The following is a 23,807-nucleotide window of genomic DNA, read 5'->3' on the forward strand; positions in this document are numbered from 1 at the left end:
TGATCATATTCTCTCTCCAAAAAGGTCAACAATATAACAATGACTCACTTCTCTTTTAATAATTTTTTTTTTGTTTTTGGGCCACACCTGTTTGACGCTCAGGGGTTACTCCTGGCTATGCGCTCAGAAATTGCCCGTGGCTTGGACCCTTTTAATTTCTTAAGACAGCTAGTTTAAATTACTTTTGAGCTTACTAAAGACTTTTGTTTTCTCTCCATTAATATATTTTGAGATACAAGTAAAGGATTTCATGCATCTATAGGGTATTTTTTTTAAATATTCAGGCTTAGGGCACGTGGCTGACCGAGGACGAACCTGGGTTCGAGCCCTGGCATCCCATATAGTTCCCCAACCCAGAAGCAATTTCTGAGCACATAACTAGGAATAACTCCTGAGTGTTACTGAGTGTGGAACAAAAACCTCCTCCCAAAAAATATTAAGGTTCATTTTAAAAATAATATTTAGGAAATACCCTGTTGAAATTACAGAAAAATTTTGCCTTGAACACAATAGGATTTTCAAAATTCTGTGCTGAAGTGAATCAGTTGGTGTATTATCAAAAATGAAGACTACTTGGCTTTTCCTGAGAACTTCAAGTGGAGTTTGATAAGTATGTTCCATATATTTGCAAACAAATAACTTGCCCTCGTATTTCCTCCCTCCCTCCCCATGGAGGCATTTTATTGATTCACATTTTATTGATTACATCCCTAGGAAAAGAATTCCAGGATTTTCCCTCCTGTGTGTTTTCGTCTTGCTTATTCATGGTTCATGATGCCAGCTGAAGTTGTCAGTACAATGAAATCAAACTGTGGATTGTTCTGCTACTTCTCTAGATCTTTGAGCTGCACGTCAAATCTGGGGCTGATCACACCACTCTTGTTCAACCTGCCTGTGAGGTTCACGACAATTTTCTCGGCTTTGTGATCGTAGATGATTTCAAATTCACCAATGTAACCGTGCTTCATCATCACCGTCAAGAACCTCTCAAAGACCTTGGAGCACGGCCTGATGAGCACCTGGTGCTTGCCTGGCTTCTCGGCATTGTTGATGCTCTTGAGGGCATCCGCCAGGACATTCATTCGCACCATGGTGGTGGCAAGGAAAGATGGCGGAAAGAGGCCGGGTCGCCAGGCACACAGAGTAATGGGTCACCCTAGTATTCTAATGCCATGATCCTGGAACTACATTTTGAGATAATTAATATTAAATATTTCTATGCTTTCATATCTTAATGTGAACTATAAATCCATTTCAATGAAACAGTTGTGGATTTTGAAGGAAGTACCTGAGAAGCCAATGTCTCTTTTTTTAATGTCTTCTGAATATTTATTATTTATTTTGTGGTTTTGGGGTCATACCCTGTGATGCTCAGAGATTACTCCTGGCTCTAGACTTAGAATTTACTCCTGGTGGTGTTTGGAAATCATATGGAGTACCCAAGATTGAACCCAGGTCAAGTGCATGCAAGTTTTACCTGCTATCCTATCTTTCCAGCCCATATATTCATATAAACATATGAATTTATTAATATAAACATATGAATATTTTATAACAATTACAGTTGTGATGGTGTCATGGGTTATACTTGTTGCAATATCTGGGATGGTGCTCCTTGAATTCAATACAGTTCCTAACTCATGCAAAGCACATGCATTATCACTGAGTCACATCCCATAAACCCAGTGGTCAGTATCTTAAGTAATTTCCACGTGTTAACTAGCCTATGCCTTGAATCTCTCAAGCGTGCAATACCTCCAATTTTTACAAATAAAATCTAAAAGGCAAAGTAACTTGCTAGATAGTATAAAAACAATATTTTGGAATTTTGATCATTATAACTATACTGAATATTTTGTTGGAACTCAAGGAATTTAATTTTTCTCAAAGATTCAAATTTCTCATTAAAAAATGGTTTGAGTCAAAATTAGTAGAAACTCTGCCCAAGTCAATGCAAAAATAACTACTTCTTCAGATAAGATCTAAGGTCTATGAATGAATTAAAGCAACTTTAGTTAATATAATCTGATAGCGCTATGCCACTTCTATCAGGTTATATTATGATATAAGTGATATCAGGCCATCATACATATCATATACTTATAAAAGAAAATTATAATCACAATCAAATTGTTATATTTTAAATAAAATTAAGAATACGTCACAAAAACAATATATCTGATTATTATTAAATGATATCAGGTGATAGATTGCATATCTGATAGGTGATCACTATACAAATGGATATGATAGATTATCATTAGATTATAGGTGTCATACACCACATAGGTCTGAATTTAAGGATTGCAAGTCTCATAGCTTGTAACAGAGTCTGTAATTAGCAGTGTATACTTATTATATCTAAGCCAATGATGAGACAAAATAATCTTTTAAAAAATTCTTTATCTGTCTGAGTATCACATATTGTATGACTAAAAGTCAACTATGAAAAAATTTGTAATTCAATCAAAAATTTATTTTAAAAAATCTTTATTGTTTAAAAGTTACTAGGGTGATTTTTTTAAGCACTACAGCTTCAACCAGTTTGATTAAAAAATTGGGAAAACAATTACTGTGCTTTAATAAACCCAGTAAAATAATATATATATATATATACATATATGGTTACATGTTATATAAGCAAAATGTAATCTGTGTTGGTCAATATTAAATTATCTTTCTGAAGGCTCATACTCACATTTTAATTTATTGTGGTATCAGAGATCAAAATCAGGTACTGATATATTTTAAATGACAAAAATTATTTAACACACTGGAAAAAGAATTAAAGTCCTAAAGTCTACCTTCAAAGTCATAGAAGAACTCAGAGATCCTGTCACGCTTTTCATAACCTTAGTGAAATAAGGTAAGGCTGAAAATGAAGAATTTAATCATCAAAGACATTTGTGTTTTGAAATTCATCCTGTAATTAATTTATTTAACTAGAGCTTGCATGAGGCCAGGTTCAATCCCAGGCATTGAATATGGTCCGGAGCCCACCAGGAGTAATTCTTGAGTGCAGAGAGGAATAATCTTAGAGCACAGCCAGGTGTGACCTCCAAACAAAACAAAAACAAGTAACACCTGGGGAGAGAAGACAGGTGTTAAAATCCTGGAGAACACCCCTAGAACAAAAATGATCTTTGCTGGAAGAAGAGTAATAGGACAGTATGATAACTTAAAAAAGTTCTAACAAGTTTTTTTGGACATATCACCTTATAAAATAATGTTTCATGGCTTTTAATTTGTAGCATATTTTGACAAAGCCATTGGCTCTGGGGGGTTACTCCAGGCTCTGTTAACAGAAGTTACTTCTGCCAGGCTGGGGACCATGTGAGGTGCCAATGACTCAGGATTTACACCTGGTTCTGTGTTCAGGGATCACTCCTGGGTGGGTGTGTAGGGGTTGTGGAGTATTAGGAATTGAACTTGGGTCAGATGTGTGCAAGACAAATACTGTCTCTCCTACTGTCCTATCCTGTTCAACTATCTCTCCAGTCATGGCAATAGTTTTTGGTTTTAAATGCCAATTTAATTAAAATTTCCTGTATCTAAAATGTTGTCTTTTTGTTAAAATAAAATGCTCCTTTTTTTACTTAATGACAAGGATTTTATAAGATTGTTGTATGGTATCAAATGAATGATATTTAACATTGTACATTCTATTTTTGTTTTTATTTTTTGGTTTTTGGGCCACACCCGGCGTTGCTCAGGTGTTACTCCTGGCTGTCTGCTCAGAAATAGCTCCTGGCAAGCACCGGGGACCATATGGGACACCTTTGGTCCTGGATCGGCTGCTTGCAAGGCAAATGCCGCTGTGCTATCTCTCTGGGCCCAACATTGTACATTCTAAGGGCGAGATGGGAAATAAAACTCCCGAATTTTACATTCTAGTGAGGTAGACAATAAAATCTATGCAGTGTAACATGAGGTAGTAAAAAGTGCTTGAAAGAGTAAAGCAGAACAAGGCTTAGTAGAACTTAAGGCTTAGTAGAAGTAACATTTAAAGCAAATTCAACATTCTTACACTAATCTCATGCCAAAAAAAAAAAAGGGTTTCAATATCCTTGATCACTTCCTAATAATAACTTCACTTTACTGCAATCTAAATGCTGCAAAACTTTGCATATATTTCATTCACTAGCAACTTCTTTATCTTTTTTCCATTATCTTTGATCCTGCAAAGTCCAGTAAATGAAAAGTAAATTCCCTTCTAAAGTGGAAAGAACTTGTTTTTCTTTTGGTTTTAGGGTTACGCCCTGTGCTCAGGGGGTCATATGGGATGCAGAAGACCAAGGGCCTATCCTGAGTAGGTCACGTGCAATGAAAGCAACTGCCTTATCTGCCTTACAATTGCTCCCAGAAGAAGAAAATAATCTATTGATCCAACTGAAAACATTTCTTTGATATTTATTACTTCCCAGTGTTTCTACATTTCAGCCAGACACAAACCCATCACTGAAAATAATTTTATTTTCTTAATTTACTTTTGGTTTTGGGCCACACTTGGCAGTGCTCTGCACTCAGAATTCACACATGGCAGGTTGTGAGGATCCATATGGGATGCCTGGGGTTGGGGGTGGGTATCGAATCCGGCTTGGCCCTTTTCAAAGCAAACACCCTATCCATAAAGTTATTTGCTTGGTGCAGAGGACAACGAAGAGGGAAACTCAGCCCTGCTTTCTGCACTGAGAATTCCACTGGGCACCTTAAGTGGATATTCAAGGCTGTAGCAGTCGCAAGAGTTTTGAGAGCAGCCATTGTGAAAGGCCTAGTTGCTGCTACAGTCCTGCGTGCCCTAAGATGGCCTAAGAAAAGCGGAGCAGTTTATCATTTATTATTTAATTTGTTAATTATATTATTTATAATATATCATTTAATATTTATAATGAGAACTAGCTTTCTTGGAAGAGAAGTTCAGGCCTGGTCTCACCCAGCCACACTTGAGGCCTCCTGAAAAGAAAGCAGATACCTAAATCTACACTAGCACAAGGATTAAGGGAGGGGTGTGTGTGTGGGGGGGGGGGTCTAAAATCTGCATTTTAATCCTGAATACCTCCAGGTCATTATTATGCACGCCTAAAACTCGAGAGCCCCTCCCATCTTTTTCTCCCTCAAAGTTCTGAATTTAGGCAGTTTTTACCTTTTTGCTAGAAGGGTTTATTCAAGTTGCAGTCCTCACTTTGAGGGTCAGAACCTAGAGGCGGTCCAAAGCAGGCATTAAGATTTAATGATTAACAGTTATCATCAATGGTCTTCCAAGTTAAAGCATTGATGCATCAATACATGTCAACCCTAAACTATAAGACGATTTGCAAAATCTATTGTTTTTTTGTTTGTTTGTTTGTTTGTTTTTTGCAAAAGCCAATTCTATTGCAACTACCAACAAGCAATAATCTCGGAAAAACAACCGCACAAATAATCGTGTTTTCTGCTTATTTCACCCATACTGTATTTTGAGTCCAATTGAATCAATAAAACTTCAAGATCTTTATTTAAAAAAAAAAAAAGATGTGCTGGGAAGAGAGCCTGGAGCTTGCCCTTGGCAAACCGAAGGCTCGTTCTTTTATTGCTTGTTTGTCGTTTTGGCATTTCAAAGACCCCTTTGAGTTTCAAATCCGGGCCTGGGCAGCACCGCGCCCCAGCAGGCCAGAGCCGGAGGCGATCGATGACAGCCACGCTCCGAAGTAGCCAGCCCAGAGGCCGGCTCGGCTCGAGGAGCTCGAAGCTCTGCTACCGGAACTGCCCCGACTCCCGCGCGCGCCGGGCCCCGCCCCCGCCGCCATCTTGGTCGGCCCCGAGGGAGCTCGCTCGCTCGCTCGCGTCCGGAGAGAGTCGAGTCCCCCCCCGGAGCCGGCTCGGGGCTTGGGGAAGAGAGAGAAAGAGAGAGAGAGGAGGTGCGCGCTGTCAGAGGCGGCCCGGCCGCAGAGGGCGAAGAGAGGGGCGGCTTTCCCAACGGGGGCTTGGAAATAAGCGGGGCCGGGGGTGCGGGGGACGCCGGGGCCGGACGCCGCCTCCGCCTCCGCCCCCTCCCGCTCCCGCCTGCGCGCGCCGCGGCTCCGCCCCCTGTTGAACGCGGCCCGGGAAAGCGCTGGCGGGAAGCGGCTGGCCGGAGTCGTCGGAGCCGGCGCGCGCAGGTTCGGGGGTGGCGGCGAAACAAGGCCCAGGCCCTGGCGCGTGCGGTGCGGTGCGGCGCGGGGTCCGAATCCTTTCGCTAACCAGCACCGGCTTCTCTCCCCTCTCCTCTCCTGTCCTTTCTTTCCGGCCACAGGGCCGCCGACATGACGACGGCGCCGACCCCTCGCAGCCCCCTCTCGCCGCTGCTGGAGACCCTGGAGGACCCCGCGGCGTCCTGCGACGAGCGCACCGACGCCTACCTGACGCTCACCAGGTGCGGCCGCGCGGCCCGGGCCGGATCCGGGCTGGCGACGTGGGGGGGGGGGGTTGGGGTGACGGGTGGGGGTGGGGCGCGCGCTCCTAAGGCGTCTTCCCCCCCCCTCGGTGGGTTGGGGTCCTGCGGGGGCTCGCGCGTGCACCCTGACCTAAGCCATGTTTGCTTTTTCTTTTTTACAGTGGTTTGGGGGGAGCTTTTGCACGTGGAACTCGGCCACCCGTGTCTTTAAAGCAGCAAGGCCTGGTTGCACACTGGGCTGAAGGGTTGGCTGCAGCATGCATGGGTTTGGTTTTTTTTTTTTTTTCTGGGTCACCTACTAGGGTGCACAGGGTGGCCACCAAGAATTGCTGCTGCTTTTTTTTTTTTTTTTAGAGCAACAGTCCCTATTCTATTTTTTGCTTTTTTTTTTTACAGCAACAATTCCGATTCTATTTTTTTTTTTGCTTTTTTTTTTTTTTTGTCTTCGCTTGTTTCTTTTGGGGTCACACCCTGCAGTGCCCAGGGGTTACTCCTGGCTCTACGCTCAGAAATCGCTCCTGGCAGGCTCTTATGGGGACCATATGGGATGCCGGGGTTCAAACCACCGTCCTTCTGCATGCATGCAAGGCATACGCCCCACCTCCATACTATCTCTCTCTCTCCGGCCCCAACTATCTTAAATCGAATTTTAAGGATCTTAATATGTTATATTCCTCTCCACCCCCAGGCAAACGTTTTGATGGTTTATCTCCCTGCCTATTAGGACATTAACTTGAGCCCCCAAAATAACTTAAGTTCAACTTTCTAGCTCAGTTTATTTCGTGGGGATAGCTTCCTTGCTTGCATAGTGAAGCTCTCTGTCAGCGTGATAGCCTGGATGCAATGCCTTAGGACTTTTACTTTTTGCATTTGTTCCACCTGTGCATTCAGTACATAATGTGATCTCTATTAAATTGCATATTTTGGATGGGCGTCAGGACACACACATACAATCTATTGGTGCATCATATGGGACACACCCCCCCACCCCCCAAGGCGCTGGCTCTGTGCTCTGGAAATCTATTGGTGCATATTGGATGCCAGGCAACCCAAAACCAGTCACTTGTGTAGATTAAGTACTTCTAGTACTATGCCTCTGGCTCCAAGTTACATTACTCTTAGGTCATTTTGACAGTTCTGGTGTACCTTTCAAAGTTTATAGTTATATTAGTCATTATGCTTTTCTATGTGTCTGCTACTAGCTTACGTTTGTGTTCTTTTTTGCTTTGAAGTCGTATGACTGGAGAAGATGGAAAAGAACTCATTGCAGAAATTGAGAAAAAACTCCCTCGACTCTACAAGGTTTTAAAGGTTTGTTAACTAGTGTTCCTGTTTTTATGGGAGGAAAATTACCAAGATAACTCATTCTTTGTAAAATAACTGGAGAAATAGCACCTGGGTGGTGGTTGTGTCTTAATTATCTCATGTCTTTTCATCTTCTCTGTCAGGCTACTCCTATATCACTTTGCAAGTGAAATTTATTTACTTTGTCTAAAATTGACCTTGGCTACTAGGATCCAAAACTTGATTTTTAATTTTGAAAGTTGTGGTAAGGGTTGACAATCTGTTCTCTCTTTGGCTGTGGGATGGGGCACACCTGACATTGCTCATGCTTGCTCCTGGTTCTCTGCAATCCTTGCTCAGGGGTGAGCTTGGTGAACCATATTAAGTGCTGGGAATCGAGCCTACTATGAAAAGCCCCTTACCTGCTATCCTATCTTAAAGGGTCCCTATTTTCTCCATTTGTGGAGTGTGCTTCTAAGTAAATGAGTCTATAAGTCTTTGCTCAATTTGGGTAGCACTTTAAAAAAATATTCAGGTTTTGGAATTCTTTCTTCCTGGTTATTATAATTTTTTTAAACTTGAATGATTGAATGATTGCTTTTTTGGGCCACACCCGTTGGTGTTCAGGGGTTATTGTGCCTTATTATTATAGTAGTACTAGATTAGTGAATACTTTCTGTAAGGTGGGTGTATCCTTTAATTATCCCATTTTTTTTAATCTTCTCTGTGAGGCTAACTCAGGTGCTATCTTCTGCTCTGCACTCAGAAATTGCCCCTGGCAGGCTGGCGCCCTATATTGGATCCCAGGGATCAAACCCGGTTCCTAGGACCAAGTGCCCTATTTTTAAATATGGTGGTTTTATCTTTTAATGTCAAACACATGGACCAAATGTTCTTATTTTAATGACCTTGTATTTCTCACACTTCTAGTTATGGTGCTTGCATTCATTTAGGTGAGGTGCATTTATATTATGGTTATGTTCTGGAGTTGTGATGCTCAAGCACTCCTGGTTGAGGGTTGTGATCTTGGCTGAGGAGCATCACTTTTTACAAGGGGCTGAACTCAGCCTCATCCTTACAAGGCATGCTTATAAGGGGGTGCCGTGAGGGGCTACACAGGGCTATTGCTGGCAGTTTGGGTCATACCTACACCTAATGCAGTGCTAAGAACTTTGTGGTGCTGGGATTGGCCATGTACAAGGCAAGTGTCTTAATCCCTGCACTATCTCTGGCTCTCCATTTATTTTACATTATAAGATTTTGTGTGTATGTTTTTTGGGTCACACCCGGCAGTGCTCAGGGGTTCTTCCTGGCTCCAGGCTCAGAAATTGCTCCTGGCAGGCACGGGGGACCATATGGAGCGCCAGGATTCGAACCGATGACCTCCTGCATGAAAGGCAAATGCCTTATGTCCATGCTATCTCTCCGGCCCCACATTATAAGATTTTGCACTGACATTGTATATTAGCATGATTTCTGGCTAAATATTATAATACTTAAAGTACTGCTAATCCTCAGATATTCCTGTTGCACTCAACACTATTTATAGTGTTGAGTATATATATATATAAACTATATAATTTATGTAATTAGGAGCTTTTATTGTATTGCTCTTTAGGCTTATTAATCATATTAAGTAATACTTTGTTTTTTTTCTATATTCTAGCAGTATAGTTAATGTTATAGAGACTTGAATCTATTGACTTAGTACTTTAGCACATGAAGGATCAATAACTCACTTGCTTTGATTTTTGTGTCAAATTGTACTGTTTGTGAATAGGGTTTGTAATAAAAATGTTTTTTTACTAATTTGAAGCATATAGCTGTTTCATGTTCAGGCAATCAAGGGAAGCTTTCGGGCAAATTGATTTAAGAATTAGGTGCCTTACTTGTTGAAATATACCATGCTATGTTATTCTTAAGATTTCTGTTAGTATTGTCTAGGAACCCACAACATTTGTATGATATAAGACTCATTGCTTTTGGGACCTGTTGAAACAGTGCAGTAGTATAGAGCTGCCTGCCTTGTAGGCATTTGGTCACTAGTTTTCAAGGCCCTGACTTTCTAAATGCTGTGCCTGTGCCACTTGAGATCTTGGTTCAGTTTAAGCCTGGCAATTGAGCTTGTGATCTGGTGCTGTGAGAAATTTTTGGTGATGTTAAAACCAGGTGTTATATGTCACTCTGTGCCTTAAATACTGTGAAAGATTTGTGATTCACTTGACCACAATAAAAAATTAAAAAATAAACCAGGTGTTGTGTAACTACTGCCAAAAGGGGTGCATGCACCCTCTGGTAAGCACATGATGTGAGCACCACTGGATCCCCTGTGGTACTACAAGTGATAATGTGACCTAGGAAGGCACATGTGCAAAACTGCAGCTTAAGTAGTGCAGACCTCAGTGAGATATGTGAGCATGCTATCTATCTCTCCAGCCCCATCAGTGGAAATTTTTATTTTTTTTAAGGAAAAAGTTTCTTTATAGGCCACTCTTTAGCTTTCCTCTGGTCCTGTGGTGGTGAGTGCCCCCAGGCCATATCTTCTTAGTGTTATTTTTTGTTTGTTTGGTTTTTTGTTTTTGGGCCACACCCTGCGGTGCTCAGGGGTTACTCCTGGCTGTCTGCTCAGAAATAGCTCCTGGCAGGCACGGGGGACCATATGGGACACCGGAATTCGAACCAACCACCTTTGGTCCTGGATCGGCAAACGCCGCTGTGCTATCTATCCGGGCCCAGTGTTATTGTTATAAGCAGTGATCTGCATTAGTGCCAGAAGGATCAAATTCAGGGTTTTCTTCCTGTATTGCAGTGCATGCCTGCATTTCAGCGTAATTCCCTGGTCCTCTACTTTTATTCCCCCAGCCCCTCTAGTCCTCTATTTTTTTTTTTTTAAGTCCACTATTTTTGAAAAATTGTTTTGCTGTCTAGTTCTGCTTACGATCACTTCTTTATAATGCATGGTTTTGTTTGTTCTTTAGATTCATATTTCCAGTCAGAATTCAGAGCTCAGTAGTGCTGCTCTTCAGGCCTTGGGATTTTGTTTCTATAATCCAAAAATTGCTTCAGCATTATCAGGTAAATTTACTGCTTATTGGACTTTACATCTATAAGTTATTTGGTATCGAGTGCTGTCACACTCAAATGTATTAACTTGTAGCTTTTTTTGTTTGTTTGTTTGGGCCGCACTCTCGGTGACGCTCAGGGGTTACTCCTGGCTATACTCTCAGAAAGCGCTCCTGGTTTGGGGGAGCATATGGGATGCCTGGGGATTAAAACACGGTCCGTCCTAGGTTAGTGCGTAGCAAGGCAAACACACTACCACTTGTGCCACCTCTTGGGCCCTAACTGGTAGCTTTTTTTTTTTTTTTTTTTGGTTTTTGGGGCCACACTTCTGGCACTCAGGGATTACTCCTGGCTCTATACTCAGGCATCACTTCTGGCAGTGCTGGTGACCATATGGAATGCAGGGATTAAACCAGTGTTACCCGGCTGTGTGCTTGCAAGACGAGCACTCTACCCACTGTACTATCTCTCCAGTCCCAACTTACAGATTTGAGTGAGTGAGAGAGAGAGAGAGAGAGAGGGAGGGAGGGAGGGAGGGAGGGAGGGAAGGAGGGAAGGAAGGAAGGAAGGAAGGAAGGAAGGAAGGAAGGAAGGAAGGAAGGAAGGAAGGAAGGAAGGAAGGAAGGAAGGAAGGAAAGAAGAATATATTGTCAGGGGCTAGAATGGTAGCATAGTGGTAGGGCCTTTGCCGTGTATGCAAGTGACCTAGGACAGATCCCCAGCATCCCCTGAGCCAGAAGCGATTTCTGAGCGCAGAGCATGGAGTGACTTCTAGGCAAAAAAAAACAAAAAAAAGATTGTTATTGTTGGAAGATTACTTTTTCCTTAGATAAGGCTTTCTAAGTTTTATATCTTTTTTGGGGAGAGCACACCCATTTGATGCTCAGGGGTTACTCCTGGCTATGCGCTCAGAAATCGCTCCTGGCTTGGGTGGGGGACCATAATCGCCGTCTGTCCTAAGCTAGTCGCTTGCAAGGCAGACACCTTACTTCTAGCGCCACCTTCTTGGTCCCAAGTTTTATATCTTAAAAGATTGAACTAAATAAGCCAGAGAGCTGGAATAGCTCCGTTTTAGAGTCTGTGTGATGCCATGGCACTGTAGTGGGGGTGGGGAAGGGGCAAGGGGGGCATGGGATGTATGCTGGGAACAGGGGTGAAGGGAGGACAAAATTGGTGGTGGGAATACCCCTGATTCAATGTCACTATATAACTAAAATATTACTGTGAAAGATTTGAAATCCACTTTGGTCAAAATAAAAATAATCGAAAAAAATCTAAACCTTGTCTTATAAAACGTTTTCTTTAGAAGTTAATAATTTATGTGACCATTTATTTTTGCAGTTTTATACACTAAGGAAAATGCAATGGACATCCAGGACTTGGTGTTTTTAGTTTTAAATAATCACAGCTATTGTGCTTCCATTAGTGCTTCGCTATTAAAAAATTTGTTAAATTGATTATTGTTTTTAGTCTAAAGACAAGTTTGTGTGTGTGTGTGTGTGTGTGTGTGTGTGTGTGTGTGTGTGTTCACCTAAAGTACTAGTTGATAATTTTTGAATAGAAATACAGGATTCATAGCACCTTGGTATAAAAATTTTCTTGTGTTTAAGCATAGTAACTGAAAAATTATTTCAGTAACAATATTTGGTTCAGAATCTTAATTGTTTTCTCTGGCTATATCAAGTCTGATATTCACTCAAGTGATTATCATTCTCTTAGGCTATTTTCACCTTTTTATAAAATAATGTTTGAAATTTTAAAGGATGTAAACTAAACATTGTTTTTTCAGAGTCAAATATTAAGGAACTTCTTTCAAATCTGAATGATGTTGTTAAGAGTTTAGACAAAAATGTCCGCACTCGGGCTCTCTGGGTGATATCTAAGCAGACATTTCCCCCCGAAGTTGTTGGCCAAGTAGTGAGTATAGTTTTTGTATGTGTTTTTTCATTTTCATATCATTTAAGCAATTCAAGCTTATTTGATTTTTATTTATGTATATTTGTTTTTTAGGTACCTGATATAATTGATTCTTTAGAACTGATACTTAATAAAGGAGAGGTACATTCTGCTGTTGTTGATTATGAAGCATTAAATGTCATCATCAGGTATGTGATTGTGTCGTGTGCAAAATTGAAGGGAGCTAGAGCAGACTTTGGTGCATGAAATTTAAACATGTAAAACATAATCTTCTAGATTAGTCAGTGTATTGGTTTTTTAAAAATTATCTCAGGGCCTAGAGAGGTAGTGTAAGAGTTTAGGTACTTCTGTGGAAGTGGCCGGTAGTGCTTATGACCCTGGTTTAGATCCTTGGCATATGGTCCTCTGGAACTTTGTCAATGATTACTCCTGAGCACAGAGCCAGGGATAACAGTATTGGTGGGTTGAGTTCACTCTGAAAAGTTAAAGGCTAGAAAGATAATGCAGAGGTTAAGGCACTTATCTCACATATAGCCATCCTGGTTCCATACTCCACGTAACTTCCACCAGGACCAAATTAGTTGCTGGGGACTGAACCCAACTTGTCTGTGCGCAAGGCAAAGTCCATGACTGCTGTATTATTCTCCCTTAAAGCTTTTGTAAGACTTTAAAAAATATACTTTTGGGCCCAGGGTGTTAAAGGACTGTAGCACCAGAGCACATACTGTGTTTGCTACAGTCCGGAGCTGGATCTCCAGCACTGCATAGTTTCCTGAGCACTGCTGGTTATGGCCTTAGTGGTCCCAGCATAGCTAGCCTAGTATATCTGAGTAGTCTGGCACCTGAGTACTGCTAGGGAGACTTACCACCAATATTTGTCCCTTGTAAGTGAACTCTAAAGGGTATTTAGAAGGACATTGACAGGTGCCAGCTATGATGAAAGAATAGGCAGACCAGAGCATTCGTAAAGTATGAGTAGGGTTTCTGTCTTGCATGCTGCTGCCCTGGGTTTGGTCCCCAGTACCCCATATGGTCCCCTGAGCATAACAAAATAAGTCCTGAATAACTACAGACAAATAGGGCAGACACTGTTACTTTATTTGGGTCCCCTGAGCATAACAGAAATAAGTCCTGAACAACTACAAATAGAACAGACACTGTTACTTTGTGTGTGTGTGTGTGTGCGTGTGCGTGCGTGTCTGTACGCGCGCGCGTGCGTGTATGTATCATGCCCAGCCATGCTCAGAGGTTATTACTGGCTCTGCACTTAGGAATTAACTTCTGGCATTGCTTGGGGGGGCCATAAAGGATACTGGCATATAACCCATGGTTAGCTGTGTTCTGTAGTCTCCAGCACTGACTTTCGTCCACATGCAACAGAACTGTTGATACAGTTTGTCTTGGTTTTTACTTTTTGTTTATTTTTGGGCCTCACCAGCAGTGCTTTGTACTTATTCCCAGCTCTGCTCAAGGAATCACTCCGGGGAAAATATGAGGTGCTGGGGATTGAACCTACCGTATTTTCCGGCATATAAGATGACTGGGTGTATAAGACGATCCCCTAATTTTGCAGTTAAAACATAGATTTAGGCCTATATTCGCTGTATCAGACAGAACGTTTCTGTGCTGCAACTGTATGTACCACAGTGAGCCAATCACAACAAGCAAAGGTTCAAGGTTATACTGTAATAGACTTCTTCCCTGACTCTGGCCAATCTGAGCAGGCTTTTGACAGTGTAGATTCTGGTCCAGAACATTGTCTAATTTGCATGCATAAAAAGCCTGCTTGGATTGGCTGCCGCCTTGCAGTGATTGGTTCCTTATCATAGGCACCTTTTCTGGCAATTCCCTGGTGGCATCAGTTAATCTCCTCCACTACATGAACCAAACAACACCCCATCCTTGGACCCTAGCACTGAACCACCAACATGGTTAGCTGGGTTTTGCCAGAAGTGGCCCCCAGATTTCCTGAGTACTGTTTGGGAGCCCCCAAGAAAGAGATTTGGAAACTCTGCGGCCTGAGTTTAGCGACATACTGAAACATTTTTGGGATATACTCAGCGTATAAGATGATACCTGATTTGACTTTTGGTTCAAAAGTCGTCTTATACGCCGGAAAATACGGTAGGTCAACTGCTAGCAACGGAAACACCCTACCTGCTGTACTGCTCTTGCCCCTTTGGTTTTTACATCTTATAAAGCTTCCTGTAGTTTTTGAGTTATTTGCCTTTAAACTATCTAATGGGCTCTCCTGATTAATGTTCATATTATATTATGGTTCTCTAGGAAGATTGAATTTACCCAAATCAAAACCATTGATATAAAATTCTTTAGTCAAGATAAAGTTACGTGTTCTTTTAGACATTTATTGATAAAAGAAATGCAGAAATCTTCAACTCACAAGTTGATACTTATATTATACATGTGTACATAATTAAAGTAAATGACCATAATGATGTTATATTTCTGTGTGTACTGTATATTTTCCTAGTAGTGAAGGAGTAAAAAGTTGAGGTCAAGTGAATTTATTTATCAATTTTCCTATTGCAGATTAATAGAACAAGCTCCAGTTCAAATGGGAGAAGAATCTATCAGATGGGCGAAACTGGTCATACCTTTAGTTGTTCATTCAGCACAAAGGGTACATCTGCGGGGAGCAACTGCTTTAGAGATGGGAATGCCATTGTTGCTTCAGAAACAACAAGAAATAGCATCTATCACGGAGCAGCTTATGACTACTGTAAGTCTTATGTAAGGCATATAATGGTACTGTAATCTAGGAACTTTTCTGAATTAAAACAAAGGTTGGGGATGGGGTGTGCCACATTTGGCTTTACTCAGGATTTAACCTCTGGCTCTGCAGGGATTATTCCTGGCAGATTCAGAACTATGTGGGTCTCAGGGATTGAATCTACCCACAAATGCCCTACCCACTGTACCATTGCTCTGGCCCATGGAACAAAGATTTGTTTGAACTAGTGTTAGTTAGTTTATTGCTTCAGTGTTACAGTAGGGAAGGAGCTGCTTATTCGGTGTTTGTATGAATCAGTTATTTTACTTAAAGCTTTGGTGAATGGTGAATTGAGAGAGATCGTGGTTTTGGAAAAGAGCATTACCTGATTATGATTAGCACTGATTGGAGTTGAATTCTAGCAGAATGTTCATAAATAAATACTATTTGTGTAACTTCTTTAATGAGAGTTTTCTCCTTAGCAATGCTTAGGTACACTAAGGGGCCACTCCTAATGATACTGGGCATACTGGACAGGTGGTTCAGAGCTTGGGCTTGACCAGACACCAGGGATTGAACTCATATCTTTTTATTTATTTTTTCTCATGTCCTTTTTAATATAAGGCCTGCTCTCCGACCCTTGAGTTGTATCTGTTTTTATATAAGTGCCTTAAAATCACTACTTGTCTCAGATTTTAAGTATTAAGGTTTGTTTTTAAAAAAAAATTAGTGTTCATTATGTACTGGACATTGTTCTGCACACTGAATACATCTGTGAGCAAAAGAAACTGAAGTTTATTTGAATAACCTGTGAGGTTTTAAAATGTATATAGTTCATTGGGGCTGGAGAGCCAATTTTGGAGGTGTAGCTCCAAGAATAGCCCTGAGCATTGCTAAGTATGGTCTAACCACTTTAATCCTCTCCCCCACCAATAAGTGAAATGGCCCATCTCTTTCCCAACTTCCCTCCCAAAAGTATGATTGAAATAACAGGAAATAAGATGTGGATGGAGTATAATCCACTTACGAAATAGGAAAGAGGAAAATAGGGTAAGGAGAAGGAAAGTATAAGATGTTTCAACAGTAACATGAAGGTGATATATAGAAAGTTAATTTTTTTAGGTCATTGCAGTGGAAGAACCATGATTTTATAAAACGGTCTTTAATACTCCTGCCTGTTGGTGTTCAGTGGGTATGGGACTGTATAGCAGGAATGAATAAAGGTCACTGAAATAGGAGGTGACAGGAACAGCCTTTTGAAAGGTATTTGCTTTTTAGTGTGGGTAGTATATTGAGAGGCATATTTGAAGATTTTTGAGTCTAGAAGTTATAAATGAACTTGTTTTAAAAGAACCACTGTATGCTGGGGATTACAGGCTCTTAGCAGGATTCGAGGAGTAGGAAATGAGTTTGGAGGTGCTGTAATCAGGCGTTGAAGGAATCCTTTCCATACTCAAAACATGGCTTGTTTACTTTTAAAAATTCAGGAAGCCTAATATATAGTTTAATATAGTTTAATATAGTTGCTTTGGTATTTGAGGGCTATTTCAATACTAAGTTTATTTTTTGTTGTTACTGATTTTTGTGGCCACACCCACAGTGCTCATGAGTAACTAATTCCTGGTTCTGCTCTAAGGAATCAATCCTGGTGGTGTGTCCGATCAGGTTGGTTATCTTTCAGCTCCTAAATATATATTTATTTTAAAAATAGCTTATATAAAATTGAAGTATTAAATGCCTTATATATAAAACTTAATTTTTTTAAAGTTAGAACATTTTAATGATCAGAAGATTGAAACTTTTAGAGGAAATTATATTGAAGGTAGAATAGCTTGATAGAGGAATGGAAGATGGCTAGATCCATGATAAAATGAGCATAGTAAAATGTTAATGGTTCCTATATTTGTACATTTACTATATAAAATGTTTTCTCAGTAAAACATTGGAAAGTTAATAAAATTGCTACTGTATACTTTCCTCAGTTCAATACTCTTCACTGTTTTTTTTGGCTTTTATTTTCACAGAAATTACTTTCAGAACTCCAAACACTATTCATGACTAAAAATGAGACTTATGTATTAAAATTATGGCCTTTATTTGTTAGACTTCTTGGGAAGGTAAGGCAAGAGTTATGAATTTTTCGTTAATGAATTTACATGCCTTGCTAACCTTTTTATTTATTAATATTTTCATTTGCTTTGCATGTGTCTATGTAAATTCACCTGCGCTGTGAAATTTTTTTGTAAATTCGGTTTCCATTTTGGGGGCTAGGGGTGGTTTTTGCCATAACTCGAGTTAACTCAGGAATTATTCCTGGCTTCACTTCGGGGTCTTTCCTGGCTGGGTTAGGGAATTATATGTGGTGCTAGAGATCCAACCTGAGTCAGCCAGTGCAAGGCCAATGCCCAATCCACTTTTTCCTGTTACAGCTAGTATATTCTTAGTTTCATCCTGGTTTACCTATAAAGGTGTGGGAGACAGGGTGCTGTTGAGGTCTCCCACTGTTATTGTGTTGCTATTGATATCTTTTTTCAGATTTGTTAACAACTGTTTTAAATATTTTGCTGGTCCCTCATGGGTGCATATATCTTTAGGAGTGTGATTTCTTCTGTTGTACGTATCCCTTAATTATTATAAAATGTCCATTTTTTGTCCCTTAAAACTTAAGTCTGATGGTTGTGTCATCTGATATTAATATGACCACTCCAGCTTTTTGCTTTGTTTTGTTTTGTTTTTGGGCCACACTCGGTGATGTTCAGGGGTTACTCCTGGCTATGTACTCAGAAATCCCTCTTGGCTTGGGGAACCATATGGGACGCCAGGGCATTGAACCGTGGTCCTCCTTTGTCAGCATGCGCAAGGCAAACATCCTACCACTTGCACCACCACTCTGGCCCTCACTTCAGCTATTTTAATGGAGCTGTTTGCTTGGATGATTGGCCTCTAGCCCTTGATTATGTATGAGTCTATGTTCTGACTGTTCAGATATTTTTCTTGTAGGCAGCAGAATGTTGGATTCAGCTGTTTGATCCATTTTCCACTCTGTCTCTTAACGGTGAGAGATAATTATCATGGGATATAGTGTCATCTTTGTCTAGGACTTTAGTGTGTCTTTTGGTCTGTCTTGTCTTAAAGTAGACCTTTCAGTTTGTATTTTAAGTCTTGTTTTGAGTCTGTAAAGTTTCTGAATTGTTTGTTCCGGAAGCTCTGTATGTTTTCTTCAAACCTGAATGTGAGTTTGGGTGGGTGAAGTATTCTAGGTGCATTCTAGGCAAAGCATTCATTTCATTGCGTTTTTTCACTATATCCCACCACTGCCTTCTGGCCTTGATGATTTCTTGTGGCAGGTCTGCTGCAAATTTTAAGGATGCTCCTTTGAATGTAATTTCTTTTTTTCTTTTGATCTTGCTGCTTTCGGTATTCTATCCCTATCTGGGATTCATCATTGTGAATAGGATGTGTCTTAGGGTGCTTTAAGATTTTTCAGATCTCTTTTCGCTGGTACTCTTTAGGCATGTAGGATTTGGTTACATGGCAGTCTTTGGGAGTTTCTCTGCAATGAAGTCCTAGACTGTTGATTCTTCCTGTGGATTTTCTTCCTGGGTCTCTGGGACTCCAGTGGTTCTTATGATGCTTTTGTTGAGTTTTATTATATACTTCTTTTTTTTTTTTTTTTTTTTTTTTGGGTCACACCCGGCAGCGCTCAGGGGTTACTCCTGACTCTACACTCAGAAATCACCCCTGGCAGGCACGGGGGCCCATATGGGATGCCGGGATTCGAACAACAAACCTTCTGCATGCAAGGCAAACACCCTACCTCCATGCTATCTCTCTGGCCCCTATCACATCTTTTTCATCCTTTCCCTTTCTTTGAGGATTTTTCCCCTTGTCTGATCTTTTTTTTTTTTTTTTTGGTTTTTGGTTTTTGGGCCACACCTGGCAGTGCTCAGGGGTTACTCCTTGGCTGTCTGCTCAGAAATAGCTCCTGGCAGGCTCTGGGGACCATATGGGACACTGGGATTCGAACCAACCACCTTTGGTCCTGGATCAGCTGCTTGAAGGCAAACTCTGCTATCTCTACCGGCCCTTGTCCGATCATTTGCCTTTTTATTTATTTATTTATTTATTTATTTATTTTTTGGTTTTTGGGCCACACCAGTGGCACTCGGGTTGCTCATGACTGTGCTTAGAAATAGCTCCTAGATTGGGGGACTGTATGGGATACCTAGGGATCAAACCACAGTTCATCCTAGGTTAGTGCATGCAAGGCAAATGCCCTACCACTTGCACAACCGCTCTGGCCCCTTAATCCTTTGTTTTAAGACTTTTTCCAATATCTTCTTAAGACTTTCCAATCTCTTCTGTGTGTGGGTTTGTTGTGTATCTCATCTTCCAGTTACTGATTCGGTCCTCAGCTGCTGTTACTCTGTTGGAGAGGCTTTTCAGTGAAGTTTTCATTTTGCCTACCAAATATTTCAGTTTCAGTTTCTTGTTTTGTTTTTTGTTTGCTTGCTTGCCTTCCTTTGGGCCACACCCATTGACGCTCAGGGGTTACTCCTGGCTATGCGCTCAGAAATCGCTCCTGGCTTTGGGGGAACATAAGGGATGCCAGGGGATCGAACCATGGTCCATCCTAGGCTAGTGCAGGCAAGGCAGATGCCTTCCTGCTTGCACCTCTGCCCCTTGCACCACTCTACCGGCCTCTAAGTAATTATTTTAGATTGTAAAAGGAATTACTCTTTTTATTTTTAGGTTGTTAGTTGCTGGTGTTTGGAAACAATTGACTTAGTTGCGTCCATCTTGTACTTTGTATTATTTATCATACATAACTATATATTATATTATATAACATAATATATTCGTATTAATGACATTTAGGACTTAATTTTACCTATTTCTTATTTTTCTTATTTTTAAAATGGTCTTTATTAAGTATTACATGGTTTGTTGACGATAATTTTGTTTCACCATTTGGAATTTTAATGCAAATAGAATTTAGTGTTTATTTTAGAATTTAGTACTTTTTAAAATGTAAATTTCTGAAACTATGTAACAATGAAGTATTTTGATAAATTTTCTCCACTTAAATAACTAATTTTTTTTTTCATTTTAGTCCTTGCATCGAAGTGGAAGTTTTATTAATTCTTTATTACAGCTGGAAGAGCTGGGATTTCGAAGTGGAACACCTATGATTAAAAAAATTGCTTTTATTGCTTGGAAAAGTTTAATAGATAATTTTGCTTTAAATCCAGGTTAGTAATACTTTAACATTATTTTATATATCCTTAAGATAAATTCAAACTTTTTTTTGAAGCTTTGTGATTTTTAGTTAGCTGGAATTTATAGTTTAGAAAAGAATCATATCTATAGCTCAGTGTTAAAACTCACAACTTGCATGTATGAGGCTTACACAGGAAATTAACTTGAAACTCAATTTAAGAATAAAATTCTAGCATTTGAACTTTTGATTTACCTCACCAGCTCAAACTTCAAGTCTGCTCTAGTAATGCCAAAAAAGAACACCTTGCCTATTCTGCTTGCTTTCTTGCGCCTCCTCCAATAGTGTGTAATTACAGGAGCTAAATAATGTTGATTTCATACACTTATGCACCCTTCCCATGTTTTTGTTTTATTTTGGGGCCACATCCAGCAGTGTTCATGGCTTCTTGCTCTGCACTTAGGAATCACTCTTGGTAGTGCTCGGGGTACCATAAGGGACGCCAGAAATGGAATCCCTGTCTTCATGTAAAGCAAGTTTTTCACTTGCTGTACTATCACTCCAGCCCAACTACTGCAGGTTTTTTTGTGGAGCTTCACCTGGTGAAGCTCAGTGGGTACTACTGTCTATGAGCTCAGAAATTGCTCCTGTCTTAGGGGACTATATGGGATGCCGGGGGATCTAACTGCGGTCCATCCTAGCTAACTTGTGCAAGGCAGACGCCCTACCACTTGTGCCACTGCTCCAGTCCTACTACAGATATTTTAAATAATTATTGCATGATCTGGGTTTGTTCCTTGGCACCTACGCACTGCCATAAGTGACTGTGAGCCACAAAAGTACAATCAACTTCTCTCCCCACCCCCAAAGAATAAAGGAAATTGTTTAATTTTATACTGAGGTACAACCTGCCTATCCTCAAGATTTTTGGCCATGCTCAGCTCTGCTTTGGGTGCACTCCTCGATATATTAGGGGACCATTTGGATGCTAGGGTTTATACAGTAACCTCCTATACTAGTCTCTTTAGAACCTCCCCGAGTTGGTTATCTTTGTGTGTTCTACCTTTTTTCCTTGATAGCTTCAATTGAGGGATGCAACTTCAAGTATTAGTTTTTGTCTGTTCATTTGCAAGTGTGATATCATCTGGTATTTATCTTTCTCTTGTTGATTTACTTTAACTCAACAACATCCATGTTGTCCAATTGTGAAATTTCATCTTAAAGTTAAGTAGTATTTCATATTGTCTGTGTGTGTGTGGGGGGGGGGTCACTACTATTGTGTGTGTGTGGGGGGTCACTACTATTGCATTGGATTGCATCTAGGGTGGCTGTTGGAAATTAGAACGTCAGGTGAAGTACTAATAGGCATGCAGATACCTTTTTGGTGTTTTTCCACAATATGATCTGGATAGATGCCCAGAAGTACAGGGCTGGTAAACATACTTTTGTCATCTTAAACTTCTATTTGGGAGGTTTAAGTCTATATTTTAAGTTAATCACTGTCTTTCTCACATTTGAAGAGAAAGCTTTCTCCGTTTTTAGTTTTTGGTCCCCTTGTCATGAATTTATTTGCCTGTTTATGTTTGGATTTATTTCTAGAGCTGTTTTGTTCCACTGATTCATATGCCTGGTTTTGATTCAGTAATATAATATTTATTTGATTACATGGACTTTATTGTAGAGTTTAAAGGTAGAACATGTGATGCTTCCTGCCCTTTTTTTTCTTTCGGGCTGCTTTGTAAATTCAGACTTGTGATTTTATTTTAATTTTAGTATTTTTCTTCTTTTTTTAATTCCAGTATTTTTCTATTTCCAGAAGAATGTCATTGAGATTTGATAGGGATTGCTTTGAATCCTCCAGTTTATGGCAGGACGATCAGTTTGAGTGTTACATTTTTCAATCCATGCATATGGCCCTTCCTTTTTTAAATTTTTTTTCACTTTTCTCTAAATATTTTTATATTAGAATTTTTATTTTACAGATTCATTTTGAAAGTTTAATCATAGGTGAATAAGGCAGTTATAAATAGATACTTGTCCTTAATTATTTCCGTATCAGAATGTAGCAGATTTGTGTTTGTAGCCTATCACTTTTATTGGTCTGTTGCTTCTTCAAGTCTCTGGAGTCTACTGTATTTTATTTGCCAATAGTGGCTTACTTAATTGTTTTTTTTTGGGGGGGCATACTTAGCAGTGGTCAGGGATTGTTCCTGTCAATGTTTCCTCCTGGCTCTAAGCTCAGAAATCACTCTGGCAGGCTTGGGGGACCATATGGGATGCGGGGATTCGAACCACCGTCCTTCTGCATGCAAGGCAAACACTCTACCTCCATGCTATCTCTCCGGCCCCAATAATAATGTTTTAAATTGAATCACCATTACAGAGATACAGAGTTGTTCATGGTTGAGCTTCAGTTATACAGTGTTCAACACCCATCCCTTCGGTGCATATTTTTCCCTTCACCAAGCCCCAGTTTACTTGCTGTCCTCAATATCTGCTGCTATCTGGCAATCTCTCTCTCTCTCTCTCTCTCTCTCTCTCTCTCTCTCTCTCTCTCTCTCTCTCTCTCTCTCTCTCTCTCTCTCTCTCTCTCTCTCTCCCTCTCCTGTCTCTCTCCCTCTCCTGTCTCTCTCTCTCTCTCTCATCCCCACCCCCTTTCTTCCTTTTAGACAGAGATTTGCTATTGTTACTGATGGGGTATCACATATATCACTTTATCTCCTTTCAGCACCCTGTTCTTGTCCAGAGTGATTGTTTTCAACTATCATTGTCATAGTGGTCCTTCTCTACCCTTATTGGACTCTTCTGTTCTTTGCTGCTAGCTACCATGGATCAGTCTTCCTGGCCCTCATCTCTATTGTCTTTAGGTATTATTTTTGTTTGTTTTTGGGTCTTCTTACCTGGTGATGTTCAAGGGTTACTCCTGGCTATGTGCCCAGGAATCGCAGGTGGCTTCGGCGACCATATGGGACAGCGGGGGATGGAACTGCGGTCAGTCCTAGGCTAGGGCAGGCAAGGCAGATGCCTTACGGCTTACGTCACTGCTCCGGCCTGTCTTTAGGTATTATTACCATACTGTCTTTTTTTTTTTTATTCCACAAATGAGTGAAACCCTATGTTTATCCTTATCTTTCTGATTTATTTTCCTCAGCATATCCATCCACGTATAAGCAAATTTAACA

General features: G+C 40.4%; 1 protein-coding gene and 1 pseudogene across 2 annotated transcripts in view; one reads left to right on the plus strand and one right to left on the minus strand.

Moving 5' to 3' along the window:
- Nucleotides 1-710: 710 nt before the first annotated feature.
- On the minus strand, nucleotides 711-1,102 carry LOC126008578 (40S ribosomal protein S15a-like; annotated as a pseudogene).
- Nucleotides 1,103-6,272: 5,170 nt separating this feature from the next.
- The window catches only part of RIF1 (replication timing regulatory factor 1), a 62,475-nt gene continuing 44,940 nt past the window's right edge, over nucleotides 6,273-23,807 (plus strand). For both annotated transcript variants that reach the window (XM_049773053.1, XM_049773054.1), the window contains exons 1-8: nucleotides 6,273-6,391; nucleotides 7,645-7,723; nucleotides 10,675-10,771; nucleotides 12,549-12,676; nucleotides 12,770-12,864; nucleotides 15,227-15,416; nucleotides 17,432-17,524; nucleotides 20,521-20,659. In XM_049773053.1, the coding sequence (XP_049629010.1) occupies nucleotides 6,282-6,391; nucleotides 7,645-7,723; nucleotides 10,675-10,771; nucleotides 12,549-12,676; nucleotides 12,770-12,864; nucleotides 15,227-15,416; nucleotides 17,432-17,524; nucleotides 20,521-20,659 (931 nt within the window). In that variant the 5' untranslated portion in view covers nucleotides 6,273-6,281. The remainder of the gene's footprint in view (nucleotides 6,392-7,644; nucleotides 7,724-10,674; nucleotides 10,772-12,548; nucleotides 12,677-12,769; nucleotides 12,865-15,226; nucleotides 15,417-17,431; nucleotides 17,525-20,520; nucleotides 20,660-23,807) is intronic.

Source organism: Suncus etruscus, chromosome 5 (genome assembly GCF_024139225.1).
Source record: "Suncus etruscus isolate mSunEtr1 chromosome 5, mSunEtr1.pri.cur, whole genome shotgun sequence".
Taxonomy (NCBI): Eukaryota; Metazoa; Chordata; class Mammalia; order Eulipotyphla; family Soricidae; genus Suncus; species Suncus etruscus.